Source organism: Bubalus kerabau, chromosome 6 (genome assembly GCF_029407905.1).
Source record: "Bubalus kerabau isolate K-KA32 ecotype Philippines breed swamp buffalo chromosome 6, PCC_UOA_SB_1v2, whole genome shotgun sequence".
NCBI lineage: Eukaryota > Metazoa > Chordata > Mammalia > Artiodactyla > Bovidae > Bubalus > Bubalus kerabau.
Window position 1 is genome coordinate 16,759,097 of NC_073629.1, and position 15,541 is coordinate 16,774,637.

The following is a 15,541-nucleotide window of genomic DNA, read 5'->3' on the forward strand; positions in this document are numbered from 1 at the left end:
TCAGTACAGGCATGATCATTAGGGCACCCAAATCTTGGTGATCATAAAGGTCAAATGAGGGAGGAGATGCCAGGTTTAGAGCCTAGTGAGGCATGGCAAGTTCTCGGCGTCAGTTCCCTCCACCCTCCAGCCCGGTGAGTGTGGGCTGCACCCTGGAGCTGTTCCTGCTGGTGCCTGGACAGTCCTGCATCCAATATGGCCAAGATGCAAGACCCTGGCTCTTCCCCACGCTGCCCAGCTCCAGGAGTGGCTGAGCCTCCCCGCTTAGCATTGAGGGAATTAAGGACCAGGAGACGAGATGTAGTTGAATGGGAAATTGGATTACACAAGGATTTGTTAAGCAGCTTCAGAGGTAATCCTCTTTTCAGAAAATTATGACACCAGGAGTCCATAGGGAAGGGCACAGATACACAAGCTAAGCTATTGGGATGCCCAGAGGTTCAGAGATGAAACAGCAGCCCCCAGACACACAGCTGCTCAGTGAGCCGGGCCAGAACCAATCCACACTTTACGTGGCCTATATCACTGGGACGAGAGAACCGCTCTTCCCCTGCTTTACAGAGGTGTGCTTTACAGAGCCCCTGTGTTCAGGCTAGTTGCTCACAGCCACGTTTCTGGTAAGTGGTAGAGGTGCAATTGGAGTCAGCTTCTGCCTGACGCCAGCCCACAACCCTTAACTCTAGGTGCTGTCGCCGTGACCCTTTTATAAGAACATGAGCTCACCTGCGTGGAGGTGGGCAGCTTGGTCGTAGTAGAACTCCGGGACTCTGTGGATAGAAAAGTCATTATTAATGATTCATGAACACTGAAGTCCCGACTGATAGAATAAAATTAATCATAGTGTATCTTACACTGAAAACAAGCAACTATCCAACCCTAAAGGACTAGCCATACAAATTCTGATAGAATCATACATTGCAATAGTCTTTAAAAATATCTCAGAAAATAACTAAGAACATGATATAATGTTAAATGAAAAATGTAAGACAAGAAAAAGTCCATATAGTGTGATCCAAAGTTTTGCATGTGGTGTGCTAAGTTGCTTCAGTCGTGTCCGACTCTTTGCGACCTCATGGACTGTAGCCTGCCAGGTTCCTCTGACCATGGGACTATCCAGGCAAGAATACTGGAGTGAGTTGCCATTTCCTTCTCCATGGGGATCTTCCTGACCCAGGGATCAAACCCATGTCTCCTGTGACTCCTGCATTGCAGGCAGACTCTTCACCACAGAGACACCTGGGAAGCCCATGTTATATGATATGCCGTAATATATATTCTGAATACTCATTGGAAGGACTAAGGCTGAAGCTGAAGCTCCAATAATTTGGCCACCGGATGCAAACAGCCAACTCATTGGAAAAGACTGTGATGCTGGGAAAGATTGAGGGCAGAAGGAGAAGAGGGTGACAGAGAATGAGATGGTTGAATGGCATCACCAGTTCAATGGACATAATCTTGGGCAAACTCCAAGAGATGGTGAGGGACAGGAAAGCCTGTCGTACTGCAGTCCATGGGGTCGCAAAGAGTCAGACTTGACTTGGCAACAGAACAACAACAACAAATATATGTTCATACACAGAAAGAAAAAAAAGGAAGGATATACAGCGCCAGATATAAGCACCATTAACATTTTAATCTCCTGTATGCCCCTTTTTTGGAGAAGGCAGTGGCACCCCACTCCAGTACTCTTGCCTGGAAAATCCCATGGATGGAGGAGCCTGGTAGGCTGCAGTCCATGGGGTCGCTAAGAGTCAGATATGACTGAGCAACTTCACTTTCACTTTTCACTCTCATGCATTGGAGAAGGAAATGGCAAACCACTCCAGTGTTCTTGCTTGGAGAATCCCAGGGATGGGGGAGCCTGGTGGGCTGCCACCTATGGGGTCGCACAGAGTCGGACATGACTGAAGTGACTTAGCAGCAGCATGCCCCTTTTTGCAATAAAAATATTTATCTAAACAACAGATTCTCTAGGACTTTGCTGGTGGTCCAGTAGCTAAAACTCCACACTCCCAATGCAGGGGACTCAGGTTCGATCCCTGGTCAGGGAACTAGATCTCCTATGCTGCAACTTAAGATCCCACATGCTGCAACTAAGACCCAGCTCAGCCAAATAAATAAATATATGTTTTTAAATTATGTAACAACAGACTCTTACTGCCTGGATGGATTTAATATACTGTGCCCGAGAAGGGAGGTGGACTGGGCACCCTCCTGGGCCCCTCCCGCTCCATGGGAACCACGTTGCTGCAGAAACCCCCAAGGCTGCAGAAGGGCAAGTATCAAAGCGAGAACGCTGACACGAGGCCTGACTCAGCCGCAAATATGGGCCCGAGGGACCAGGCACTGAATGCTCTGGAGTTTAAAATATTTTCTTTTCAGTTCATCATTTTTCCATCAAGAAATTAAAAATACCACAGAACCAGTTTATACAAAGATGTCGAGCCTCCCTGAGTCAGGAGTAGAAAGACTAGCAAGGGATTGGAGGAGAGGGTGACCCTTCTTCTGCTCAGGACAGAAACTTCCAGAAGGGGTGTGCATTCCCCAGGAGGGGAAAAACACCACACAACAGCAGCACTGGAAGGGACACAAGAGCGTGTTCGCCCTCCGCATTGTACAGAGAGCCCAGAGAGGGAAAGCAACTTGTCCAAGGTCACAGAGCAACTCAGCCCCAGATCAACCTTGGATAAATGGGAGGGACACAGTCTCTTATTCTTTTGTGTTCTTCCCAGCCCAACCTAACAGGGAACAATTAGACTCATAGCAGGGGATGACTGAAGGATTAAAGGAGGGTGTGGGGACGCTGGAAGGAAAGCTAAAACCAGGAGACAGGGACAACTCTACATAGGATATATGGTTGACCATGGATGGTCATTCAGTCCAGTGGTTCTTAAACCCAGACATGTTCAGATTCATCAGTGGTCTTTTAGGTCCAATCCTTGACCTATAGCCTCAGAATCTCCATGGTAAGTTTCAGCCATCAGGGTCTTTAAAAGATCCCTCAAACCCAGAAAGATATTTCAGGAAGAAAAGGAGACCAGCATACTTTTGACCCTCAGTTCTGACCCCCAACATGATATGAGGTCCAGAAAAGGATGTGTAATCTTTGGTGGCTCAGATTTCCAGAGATTAAAGTAGAAATTTTCTCTCAAATAACCCAGGAATGCTACCAGACTGAACAAAATTTTTCCAACACATAGTTAAGATTGTCTTACATAACAAGACTTTTTAAAAACCTCCCTAGATGACAATAATGTGAGTCTCTCAGTCGTGTCCGACTCTATGCAACCCTATGGACTGTAACCTGCCAGCCTCCTCTCTTCATGGGATTCTCAGGTAAGAATGCTGGAGTGAGTTGCCGTTTTCTACTTCAGGATAGATGACAACGGGAACCCCTGACTCAGACCATTTGTCCCCTGAGATGGAAGGTGTATTGCTATTACTAATAAACATTTCCATTTTACATAAGGAACTAGGGCTCAGGGGAAAATAAGTTTAATAATAATATTATTAATACTAACTGCATACTAATAAAATATTGCTAGTACTTCTACCATTGACCTTGGTGGACGCTCACTCTACTCCAGCTCCAAGTGGTTCTTTGCCTACGTGATGTTCATAGTATCTCACAAGGCAGGTACTATTATTACAGGTTTACAGATGCAGAGGCTCAGGAAGGCTATAAAACGTTAGCAACAACAGAGAATACATTTTTTCCGTTTAGACAAACGTATTTTATATTTCCTAGTGTTTCACTGCAGCTAGCATGTGCAATGAAAGAAGGGAAGGAAACGGCATTCACCGGCTCCCATATGCCCCCGTGTGCCAGGAAGTAACGGGCATAAGAACGGTGGCGGTCACGAGACCGTAACAGCAACAACTATGACGATGCCTGACATTTACTCCAAGTTTACTACATGCCAGGCACCACCTTACCTATAATACTAAACGCGAACTAACTAATTTAATTCTCACAACAGTACTCTGAGTATTCTGAGATCGGTAATAATATCACCCCCACTTTACAGATGGGGAAAATGAGACCCAGGGAGGTTAAATAGCTTGCCTGAAGTTTTGTAAGAAATAAGTGTTAAAGCTTTCTGACTCCAAGAATAAACTTTTTTCCACTTCATTTAAAAAAAAAATCATCTCTAGATTGAACATTTCTCAAATTCAAGGACTGTATCCTACTCATCTTTGTAAACTCACTACTTAACATAAGCCTGCATCTTGCTGAAAACTGTGTAATTAGTAAAATTTCAATTATGGAAAATCACCTGGGGAAAAAAAAGGACTGACACGTTAACATCCAACACGGAGTGTGTCCCCGTAATAGTATTTCCAGATCGGACAATGTACTTTTATATTCATAACAAAGTGAATGAATGAATGACCATGTCCAGTAAGTGAGGCTGAGAGAGACTACCTGTGAGTTTTTTCCACATGAGTTTTTAAAACAAAAGATGTATTTCTATTAATTTGAAAATGGGTTTGGGTTTGCTTACTTGGGTTCTGGAATAGAGAAATTCGATACAAAGGATGGCAGAGGACTTCATACCAGATTTGTAGCTTTGGTCAAGGCACTCAGCTTCTTTTAGACCTCGCTTCTTTGTTTCTAAGGAAGGGGGTGGCTTCCTTCTACACAGGTCACCTCAGATCACAGGCTAAAGGACCTAGCACGCGCCCAGCACACAAAAACATCTGTTTAAAAACTGACTCTAAATTCAGAACACAGAACATAAAACATTTTCTAACACAATACTTTTAAGTTGTATATTATGACCAGTTAAAATATGGGCTACTAGGCTCCAGGGCTGGAGTACAGAGAGGGAACACAGGAGTGGGCTGGGAATAAGAGGCAAAAGAAAGAAAAAGGAAGCCAGAGGGTGACAGAAAGATGAAGGAACAAGGGGAGAGGGACGAACCACAAAGCCAGACATTCACAGAGAGGGGGTGGGATGGAGACACAGGGACCCACAAGCTGAGCGGCACGCCAGGCAACGTCCCCACTCTGGACGACATGCCTTCCCTCACACCCTATAAACCACCAACCAGAAAGTTAATCACTGTTCCTCCATTTGTGCAGGACTTCCCTGGTGGCTCAGACAGTAAAAGTGTCTGCCTACAATGCGGGATACCCAGGTTCAATCTCTGGGTCAGGAAGATCTCCTGGAGAAGGAAATGGCAACCCACTCCAGTACTCTTGCCTGGAAAATCCCATGGACAGAGGAGCCTGGTAGGCTACAGTCCATGAGGCCGAAAAGAGTCGGACACGACTGAGTGACTTCACTTTCACTTTTTTCCATTCGTTCAGAAAAACAAAAAAGCCAAAAACCTCACACTGAGGAGCTGACAATCTCCTGAGGAGAAATAAATCACCTCTACCTGGGCCCCAGCACCACCCAGGACAGTCTGTGGAGAAGTCTACTAGTCTGAGGCCAAATGAGAAAAAACAAACTGGATAGCTATATAGCTTAAGTGTTTTCCTTCTGAGATTAAGCCCTTGTTTCATCCTCTTATGAAATGAGTGACGGTCAATGGCAATAGCTACTTTTTACTTGGGCTTCCCTGATGCTTAGACAGTAAAGAATCTGCCTACAATGCAGGAAACCTGGGTTGGCTCCCTGGGTCGGGAAGAGTCCCCTGGAGAAGGGAATGGCAACCCACTCCAGTATTCTTGCCTGGAGAATTCCATGGACAGAGGAGCCTGGCAGTCCAACATGACTGAGCGACTAAGCACAGCAGAGCACTTTTTACTTAACCATTTAATTTTAGGTCCTTACTTAGCAAACTGAAAAGCTGGTGACCTTCTTGGGTATCCAAAATTCTTTTCGAAATTTTATAGAAATCCCAGGAAACTTTCAGCTATGCACAGAAATGGAGCAGGTAGGGAGGGTGTGGAAGGAAGTGATGCAGTGGTGGGCCCGGAAAGAAGGTGGATGAAGAGGCAGACATGAGTGCCAAAGTGCTGGTCCCACTGGAGGGGAAGAGGCGAGTAGGGCCAGTCACGAGGGATGGTGGGCAGGCAGCCGGAGAAGGCCCTCTGCTCCAAGCTCAGGAGTTTGAGCTTCACCTGGAAGTTAAGGGGAGTCATGGCTGTAGACCAGGGAGCAACATTCAGGCTTGTGGATCTAGAAAGAGGCCCATAGCAGTGGCGTGGAGGACAGTTGGTGCTTTCTCACCAGAGACAGAAATCAGTTTCAGGGATCCTTGTAGGAATTCTGTTGAGGGACATCCCTGGGTCCAGTGGCTAAGACTCTGCACTCCCAATGCAAGGGGCCCACAGGCTCCAACTAAGACCCAGGCACAGCTAAATAAATAACAAAAAGAATCCTGCCAACATGGGACAAGAACCTGAGCCAAGGGAGAGGGTGGTCTGGCCTGCTATCCTGGGCATGTCCTGGCTCAGAGAGCGGGCTGGATGGTAGTGTCCATCGCCGCACAAAGAACACAGGGAGGTTTGTGGTCCAAGCTCTGGGCAGAGTGGAGACAAGAATCCAGAGCTCAAGGGACAGATGTGGCCTGAAACACAGGTGAATTGCTAGCATCTGGCATATACTCACATGTGCCAGGCTGGGTGTGAACTGCTGTCCAGCTTGGTTAGTCCTCTCAGCCCACTGAGGCAGGTGTTTGGTTTGGAAGTTCTGAAGCAGGCCTATCATTCCCATCTGGAAACCAAGCAAAGCTGGGCACTTCCCTAAGGTCCTGCTGGGAGGGGCAGTGCCAGCGACCAGAGCCCAGTCCACCCAGCGACAACACTGCACCCAGGGGACACGACAAGGCCGCCCGTAGAAGCAGCATGTGGAGTCGCCATGGAAAACGGCACAAAGGCAGAGTCAGGCGACGCCCGGGGAGGGGAGAAGGGGCACGGTCTCCTCAGAAACGTGTCCCCAAGTACCCTTTAACCTATACAACTTCCCCTCGGGCCATGCTGAGGGGAGGAACGCAGTGAAGTCCCCCAGAATGGGCCGACTGCAGGGTTTGAGGTGATAGTATGTAGCTGAAGGGATTGGGCCAGGGAGGCCCACCTGCCCGGACAGCGTGCAGCCCAGCCGCTGGGTCCCCCAAAGGCCACGTGGACGCAAACCTCTAGCACCTCCTCAGCAGTGTGACTCCCAAGAATGGGTCCCCGCTACTCACTACCTGTCACAGGTGGTTCTTAATATTTTCCAGGTGTTGGTGAGCAGGGTGTGAGAGGGAGTTAAAGGGATTCATGAAAGCAAGAAACAACCCTCATGCCTAACGGGCTTTTCCTGAGCATTCTGCCCCAGCTCGCTGTGCAAAGGGTCCACAGGCTTGCTGGATGCCAGCCCTGCCCGTGCTGTCGGAGACGACAAACGTGAGGAACTCCCAGCCTGCAAAGAGCGGCTGACCAGCCGCCTGTCAACGTGTAACCTCTCCTTCCTGGCCTGACATCAGAGTGACATCAGCCCTGACAGGCAGGGACTCCATGAGTCACCGTGGCAGGTGCTGCTGGCAGTCACCTGGCCTTCCAGGCCAGAGCAGGGCCCCCAGAACTGTGTGACTCAGCGCCCCGCCCTCAGGCTGGGAACCTCGCTGCCTCCACAAGACTGCGTGCAGCCAGGTCTCGGCCTCAAGGGGGCAGCGCTCGCTGCAGCCCAGGCGCCTGACTCCCCTCCCCCACACCTCTGCCCCGCACCCCCTCTCTCTTCAGGCCTTCCCGCGCGCCCCACTCGGACCTCCCACGCACACACCTGTGCTCCCGCCGGGCCAAAGAGCCCTGCGTTGGTTCACAGTCCACGTCCTTGCACGTGCTGTTCCCGTGGCCTATAATCCCCCATTCTATACTTGGGAAACCCCTCCAACACCCTCCAAGACATAACGCAAATGCCACCTCCTCCACGAAGCCCTTCTTGCTCTTTCTAAACTGCCGGAGTGTTGTCTGCTCCACAGCCTTATCAATTACAGTGGGATGCCACGCCAGCCCCGCCCCCACCCCACCCCCGCACATTCCCCATTTCACATTCCCCTCTACATTCCGATTCAATGAGTCCAGGACTGTATCCAGGGCATCAGCTCTAGGATGTCCACAGCCCCGCTCTCTTTATCCCAAGACCCCTGGGCTCAACAGTTGTGGATCCTCCCGGACCAAGAACCAATCAACACAGCACTCAAAGTACTAATCCTCCTACACTTGCAGTACTAGTTATTATCACTAAGAAATTTTTTTTTCTCTAAATTCATAAAAACTCTCCAAAGGGGACAAGATAGGTCACATCAACTCCATTTTACAGATGACAAGACTGAGGCTCTGAGAGGTAAACTAACGTTACCAAGGTCATACAACCTGATTTCCAGGTCCAATGTACTTCTCTCAGCCTCTGTGTCAGGACCTCCACACGCATCCTACCTGTCTGGGCTTTAGGGATGGAGGCAGGTCTTTGGGGCTAGAAAGCCCATCAATGTAGTATCTAGTGCAGTGACATGTCCCAAACAGTCAAATAACTCTAAAACTTATGTAACCTCAGTAAAACATACATAACCTCCCTCTCATTTTCCAGAAGCACTCCCCAATTTCCAACCTAATCCCTCTTGCATGGGAATAATCCAGGTTCCTCTTGCTCTGCCCTCAGTGGAGAGGGAAGCAGCTGGTTTCTCCCTTGGCTATACTCACCACTGGGGTTTTGAAGACCCTCCCCTCAAAACCCACACAGGTACAGAATAGGAGCTCAAACCCTTCAGCTGCTTATTCGAGAAGTGGTCAAAAGAGTTCTGCCTGAGCTTACGCGATCACTGTAGCAAGTCACAGAAACACAGGACCTGAGGTTGAACAGGTGCCTACCACACCGTCCTCCACTGGCAGGAGAATACAACAATTTAAAGAGGAACATCCACAGATGAGACCAGCTTTGAGGGAAGGTCACCAGACAGGTAAGGAATCCACAAGCCATCCCATTCCACAGCCTGGGAACAGCACAAGCAGATTCAAGTCCCCTGGGAATTCCAGAAGTATTCGGAGAGAGCAGACTGGCAGACTTATCAGGGGTTACCCTGGAGACCAAGGGCCAGTGAGACCGGAGTTGGGTTCACATGAGAAAGAATTTTCTACTTGAATAGATAGTTCTCCAAAAAAGACATACAAATAGCCTGTAAACACATGAAAAGATCTTCAACACCACTACTTATTACAGAAATGCAAATCTAAACCACAATACCATTGTGGACTCAGTGGGAGAAGGAGAGGGAGGGACAAACAGAGAGAGTAGCGTTGAAGTATAGAGACTGCCATTGCCAAATAGATAGCTGGTAGGAAGCAGCTGTGAAGCAAAGGGACTCAGCTCAGTGCTCTGTGAGGACCCGAAGGGGTGAGATAGGGCTGGGGGTGGGAAGGAGGCTCAAGAGGGAGGGAATATATATATGCTTATAGCTGATTCGTGTTGTTGGGCAGCAAAAGCTAACACAACATTGTAAAGCAATTATCCTCCAATTAAGAAATAAGTCCACAATACCACACCCATAAGGAGAGGTATTAAGAAAGAAAGAAGAAAAGAGACAGAAGGGAAGAAGAAAGGAAGAAAATACTAAGTGCTGACAAGGATATGAAAAAAGGAAAACCCTGCACATTGCTGATAGGAATGCAGGAACATGCAAAGGTGCGGCCACCGTGGGAAATACTATGGCAGTCCTTCAAAAAATTACAAATAGAATTAGCATATGGTGTAGCAACTGTGCATCTGGGTATATATTCCAAAGAACTGAAAGCAGAGATCAAAACATATTTGTACAGCCATGTTCATAGCAGCATTATTCAGGACAGTCAAAAAGTAGAAGCAAGCCACGTCCATCCACAGATGAACAGATAAACAAATTATGGTATATACATACAATGGAATATTATTCAGCCTTAAAAGGGAAGGAAATTCTGACACAGGTTACAACATGGATGAATCTTGAGGAAGTTATACTAAGTAATACAAGCTAGACACAAAAAGACAAATACAGTATGATTCCACTTACATGAAGTACTTAGAGCAGTCACACTCATAGAGACGAAAGTAAAGCAGTGGTTGCCAGGCACTGGAGGTAGGGATGAATGGGAAGCTACTATTTAACTAGTATAGAGTTTCAGTTCTGCAAGATGGAAAAAGTTCTGGAGCTGGATGGTGGTCAAAGTGGCACAACGATGCGAAAGGGTTTAAGGCCACTGAACCACACGCTTTAAGTTGTAAGTTATTTGTGTTTTACCACAACTTTAGAAAAAAACAAAAGCAAGAATTTTATAACAAAACAAGATTTTCTAAAGCTATTTGTGACCATCCAAATTAAGTGCTTGGGATAAAGGTAAACAGGAGTCAGCCTGTATCCAGAACATTTCCACCACACAGTGTTATAAATGATTCACTCCCTTCGCAAAGGCTCCTAAGGCCATGTCAATGTTTGGTATTCAGCATGTTTTGGCTCAAAGTATATACAAACCAAAGACAGCTATGGACAGGTCAACACAATCTAGCCTGAAGGATGTTCTGATTTATTTAAATGACCTTTCTAAGGAGGATAGAGTAGTTAGGCTTCCCTTCTTGTCCAAGTCTTATAAACTTTTGTTTATAAGACAAAAACTCTTGTCCAGGAAATAAACTTCTGAGGATAGGGTCCAATAGAAAGCTGCCTCCTGCTCTCGATGGACATAAGAGGGGTCGGACGGCAGCGCCTGACACTGCGTGAGCCTGCACTTGACACCGCCCACTCCGCCGGCTCTCCCAGGCAGCAGGACGGGAAGGAAGAGGACTACATGCTGCAAAGCCAGGGTAGAGGAAAGGCCGTCTCATCACAGCATCCATTCTGGGGGAAGAATGCCAGCGTATGTCTAAGTCTCCCAGAAGCCAGAGACAGAAGAAAGTGGCAGAGGTGGGGCTGGGTCTGGACAACTTATATCATTTCTGTCCTTTCTTTTTCATCCATACATACTCAATAAATTTTTTTTGTCTTCTTTGCTATGGCATGGGGCAAGTGGGATCTTAGTTTCCTGACCAGGGATCAAATCTGAGTCTCCTGTACTCAAAGTGTGGTGTCTTAACCACTGGACTGCCAGGGAAGTCCCTATTATTTTTTAATTGTCTAGTATTTAAGAACAACTAATTTGGTCCAGTTATGCTGCAGGGCTAAACAGATCTGACACAGAAGCAAACCTGGAAACTATTCTACAATAAGAACACTGGGAACAATGGAATGGGCTGCTACAAGCCTACAGTAGTAAGCTCTCCATCTCTGGAAGCATTTAAGCAGAGGCTGGGCTACCACACTCTTTAGTTTGTAATCAGGGAGATTCCTGCACTGGATGTCGGTCAATTAAATCCTAATATTTCATAGAAAGGAGTGAAAAGATAACGTCTCATATTATTTTCTTGGGGAAAAAACACCCAGCCATGTTAGTTTGTTGTTCAGAGAGGAGGAGACAGAAGAACTAAAAACAGCTTCATCTAGCGAGCAGGGCTGAAAATGGGAAGGGGTGGGACAAGAGACACTGGTTATTATTATAAGCCCTTCTCTGCTTCTTTGCCGTGAGCATGTATTAATTTGATAAAAGTTTTAAAAGTTAAAAAAATAATTCCCATGGGTTAAAAAAAAAACACATTAGTCATGCAGTTGCTAAACAATACATTTTCCAAAAATATTTAATTACATGGGAATACTCACGAAATTTGATATATAAATACATAAACACATATAAATATACCTAGAAGAGGAAAGAAGTGTAGTAAAATGTTCTCACTGGTTTTCTCTAGGTGGTCAGAATACCGGGAAGAACTATTCTTTGTATTTTCCTGGAATTTTTCACTAATCACAGTAATTATTCACAATTACTGATCATTATTACCTTTAATTTTTTTCAAGTAAAAAGCATTAGTAACTGTGGTAGGTTAAATATAGCTACAAGTTCTTCCTATCAAGTTGTGGAGCAGATCTTCCCTCTTGAGTCTAGGCTGGTCTGCTGGAAGATGACAGACCTCAGGGAGACCCGAGGGCCCCCTCCACCAGCCAGCGTCGACCATCAGACATGGTGAACTGAGGCCATCCAGGACAGGGCAGGTCTGGTGCAGCTACTTTCTAATTCAGGCCAGACCGGCACAAGAGCTGCCCAGCCGACCATTTTTCAAAATCTTGAGCAGATAAATGGTTGGTGGTGGTGTTTAGTTGCTAAGTCATGTCCAAATCTTTTGCAACCCCATGGCCTGTCCTCTCTCCATGGGATTCTCCAGGCAAGAATACTGGAGTGGGTGCCATGCTCTGTTCCAGGGGATCTTTCTAACCCAGGGATCGAACTTGTGTCTCTTACATCTCCTGCACTGGCAGGCAGGCTCTTTACCACTAGCATCACTTGGGAAGACTTGTTACACAGCAGCAGATAATTGATATAATAACAAAGATGAAATGCTCAGTTATCACATACCTGTCCAAGGGGTGCCGGTGACCTCGGGGCTCCACTCGCTCCACAAGCCATTCCCAAATTCCTCCTGGGCCCGAAGCTGCACCACATGCCTCATGCCACTCCAGGCATCATTGATGATGCAGTGATACTGGGGATCCTTCAGCTGTGGGTGAGAGGCACAATGGACTCTGGGGTGGAGCCTGAGTGGCACCTGTTAGCTCCACAGGACCCTTGGAGTCCTTAGACACCCCCGTCCTTCAGGTGCTCCCTTTTTCAGGTCCAGTGGGCCACTCAGCTGGGCAGGAGGCTCACAACAGGTGAAGCTGCCCTCAGGGCCAGCAGGAGCATAAGCTAAGTCACTTCTCCTACCCCAGGCACCACAGAAACCTGCCAACACACCCTTGACTTGCAGGCAGCCCATTTCTCCCCCCAGGTCACACTCTCACCCTCACAAATGGGCCCGTAAGGAGGAAATTGGCCTGGCATTATTATTCCCACTTCATAAGTGAGGCAGCCAAGGCTCAGAAAGGTCCAGGGACTTTGGAAAGGCCATGCAGGTAGTGAGCGGCTGACCAGGACCCAAAACTCATTTTTTTTCTTTCTAGTACCCATTGCTGTGAAAGTGCTGCACTCAATATGCCAGCAAATTTGGAAAACTCAGCAGTGGCCACAGGACTAGAAAAGGTCAGTTTTCATTCCAATCCCAAAGAAAGCCAATGCCAAAGAATGCTCAAACTACCGCACAATTGCACTCATCTCACATGCTAGTAAAGTAATGCTCAAAATTCTCCAAGCCAGACTTCAGCAATATGTGAACCGTGAACTTCCAGATGTCCAAGCTGGTTTTAGAAAAGGCAGAGGAACCAGAGATCAAATTGCCAACATCCGCTGGATCATGGAAAAAGCAAGAGAGTTCCAGAAAAACATCTATTTCTGCTTTATTGACTATGCCAAAGCCTTTGACTGTGTGGATCACAATCAACTGTGGAAAATTCTGAAAGAGATGGGAATAACAGACCAACTGACCTGGCTCTTGAGAAACCTATATGCAGGTCAGGAAGCAACAGTTAGAACTGGACATGGAACAACAGACTGGTTCCAAATAGGAAAAGGAGTACGTCAAGGTGTATATTGTCACCCTGCTTTTTTAACTTATATGCAGAGTACATCATGAGAAACGCTGGGCTGGAAGAAGCACAAGCTGGAATCAAGATTGCCGGGAGAAATACCAATAACCTCAGATATGCAGATGACACCACCCTTATGGCAGAAAGTGAAGAGGAACTCAAAAGCCTCTTGATGAAAGTGAAAGAGGAGAGTGAAAAAGTTGACTTAAAGCTCAACATTCAGAAAACTAAGATCATGGCATCTGGTCCCATCACTTCATGGGAAATAGATGGTAAAACAGTGGAAACAGTGGCAGACTTTATTTTTTTGGGCTCCAAAATCACTGCAGATGGTGACTGCAGCCATGAAATTAAAAGATGCTTACTCCTTGGAAGGAAAGTTATGACCAACCTAGATAGTACATTGAAAAGCAGAGATATTACTTTGCCAAGAAAGGTCCGTCTAGTCAAGGCTATGATTTTTCCAGTGGTCATGTATGGATGTGAGAGTTGGACTGTGAAGAAAGGTGAGCACCGAAGAATTGATGCTTTCAAACTGTGGTGTTGGAGAAGACTCTTGAGAGTCCCTTGGACTGCAAGGAGATCTAACCAGTCCATTCTAAAGGAGATCAGTCCTAGGTGTTCATTGGAAGGACTAATGCTGAAGCTGAAACTCCAATACTCTGGCCACCTCATGCGAAGAGTTGACTCATTGGAAAAGACTCTGATGCTGGGAGGGATTGGGGGCAGGAGGAGAAGGGGACGACAGAGGTTGAGATGGCTTGATGGCATCACCGACTCAATGGACATGAGTTTGAGTGAACTCCGGGAGTTGGTGATGGACAGGGAGGCCTGGCGTGCTGCGATTCATGGGGTCGCAAAGAGTTGGACAGGACTGAGCGTCTGAACTGAACTGAACCCATTCTACCATCCCCTGAGTATCTAAGGACTCTTTACTGTCCAAGAGTAAAAGAAAAATTTACCATCAGTGTTGTGAATGTCTCTGACCGTTCAGTCCGGTATCGGAGCTCAAACTGTAGCCTGTAGTAATATGAGTTCCAGGAGGGGGGGTCCTGCCAGGTGACACTGAGCCAGCGGGGGTTTCTGTCCACGGCGCTGACCGTGATGTTGACGGGTGGGTCGGGCTGCACTGTGGGAAAAGGGCTCCTATGTGGCAGCAAGCACGGTGCAAAGGAGAGACCCGGGAAGACCGCAAGCCCCAGCAGGCAAGACCCCGCCTCCAACCCCCGACCACTGCCACACACACATCCCTGCTACACTCAGACCCCTGGCAAGTAGAGCACAAAAGGCACCAGCTCACCAAACCCTTCACCAGGCCAGTCCAAAAGGCACATGAGGAACATTAAATTAAAAAAAAAAAAAACAAAAAAAAAACAGCTAAAGGGCAGAGGGAGGCCTGAAGAGCTCACTTACGGAGTTTGTAGCCGTCAAATCCTAAGGGGTTGCTGGACTTGTTCCCGGCACTGTTGGCGACACACAGGGACAATACGTAGAAAGAGCTATCTCCCTCAGGGACAGCCAACTGGCAGGAGAAGCGCTGGGACTCGGGGGAATACTGGCACGGCTCCTGGAAGACTTGCTTCGGACTGTGGAGACAAAACAAGGGCGGGGCTCGCTATCAGCCGCGCCACTTACCCAGGACTGGGGTGAGCAGGGGGCGTGGTGAGACGCTGAGGCTCTGGGGTCTCACCCCGGGGGCATTCATCTCCGCTCCACACACTGACCAGCACTTGGGGTCTTGAGTAAATTCTCCAACCTCTCCAAGCCTCTGCTTCCTCACTCGAAAATGGTAATGTTAATAGTACCCGCCTCACAGGGCTTTCTTAGGATTAGTTGAAAAATGAGTGTAAGACATCTAGCTTAGCCCCTGGCACCGCTGTCAAAGGGGCTGAACTAGAGGGCGAACTCAATCACTGTGGCATCATGGAGGCCATGCATTCAGGCTCTCTGCCAGGCCCTGTGCCCTGGCCTCTGCGGGGGATGCAGAAACGAACCAAGAGGCCCCACCCTGGCCCCAAGATACTAA

The 15,541-nt window shown here is 47.5% G+C and overlaps 1 protein-coding gene across 2 annotated transcripts in view; it reads right to left on the reverse strand.

Moving 5' to 3' along the window:
- The window catches only part of IL6R (interleukin 6 receptor), a 52,252-nt gene that overhangs the window by 12,050 nt on the left and 24,661 nt on the right, over positions 1-15,541 (reverse strand). For both annotated transcript variants that reach the window (XM_055584160.1, XM_055584159.1), the window contains 4 exons: positions 14,929-15,101; positions 14,478-14,644; positions 12,410-12,551; positions 724-767 (listed from right to left, as the gene is read on the reverse strand). In XM_055584160.1, coding sequence (XP_055440135.1) covers positions 724-767; positions 12,410-12,551; positions 14,478-14,644; positions 14,929-15,101 — 526 coding nt within the window. The remainder of the gene's footprint in view (positions 1-723; positions 768-12,409; positions 12,552-14,477; positions 14,645-14,928; positions 15,102-15,541) is intronic.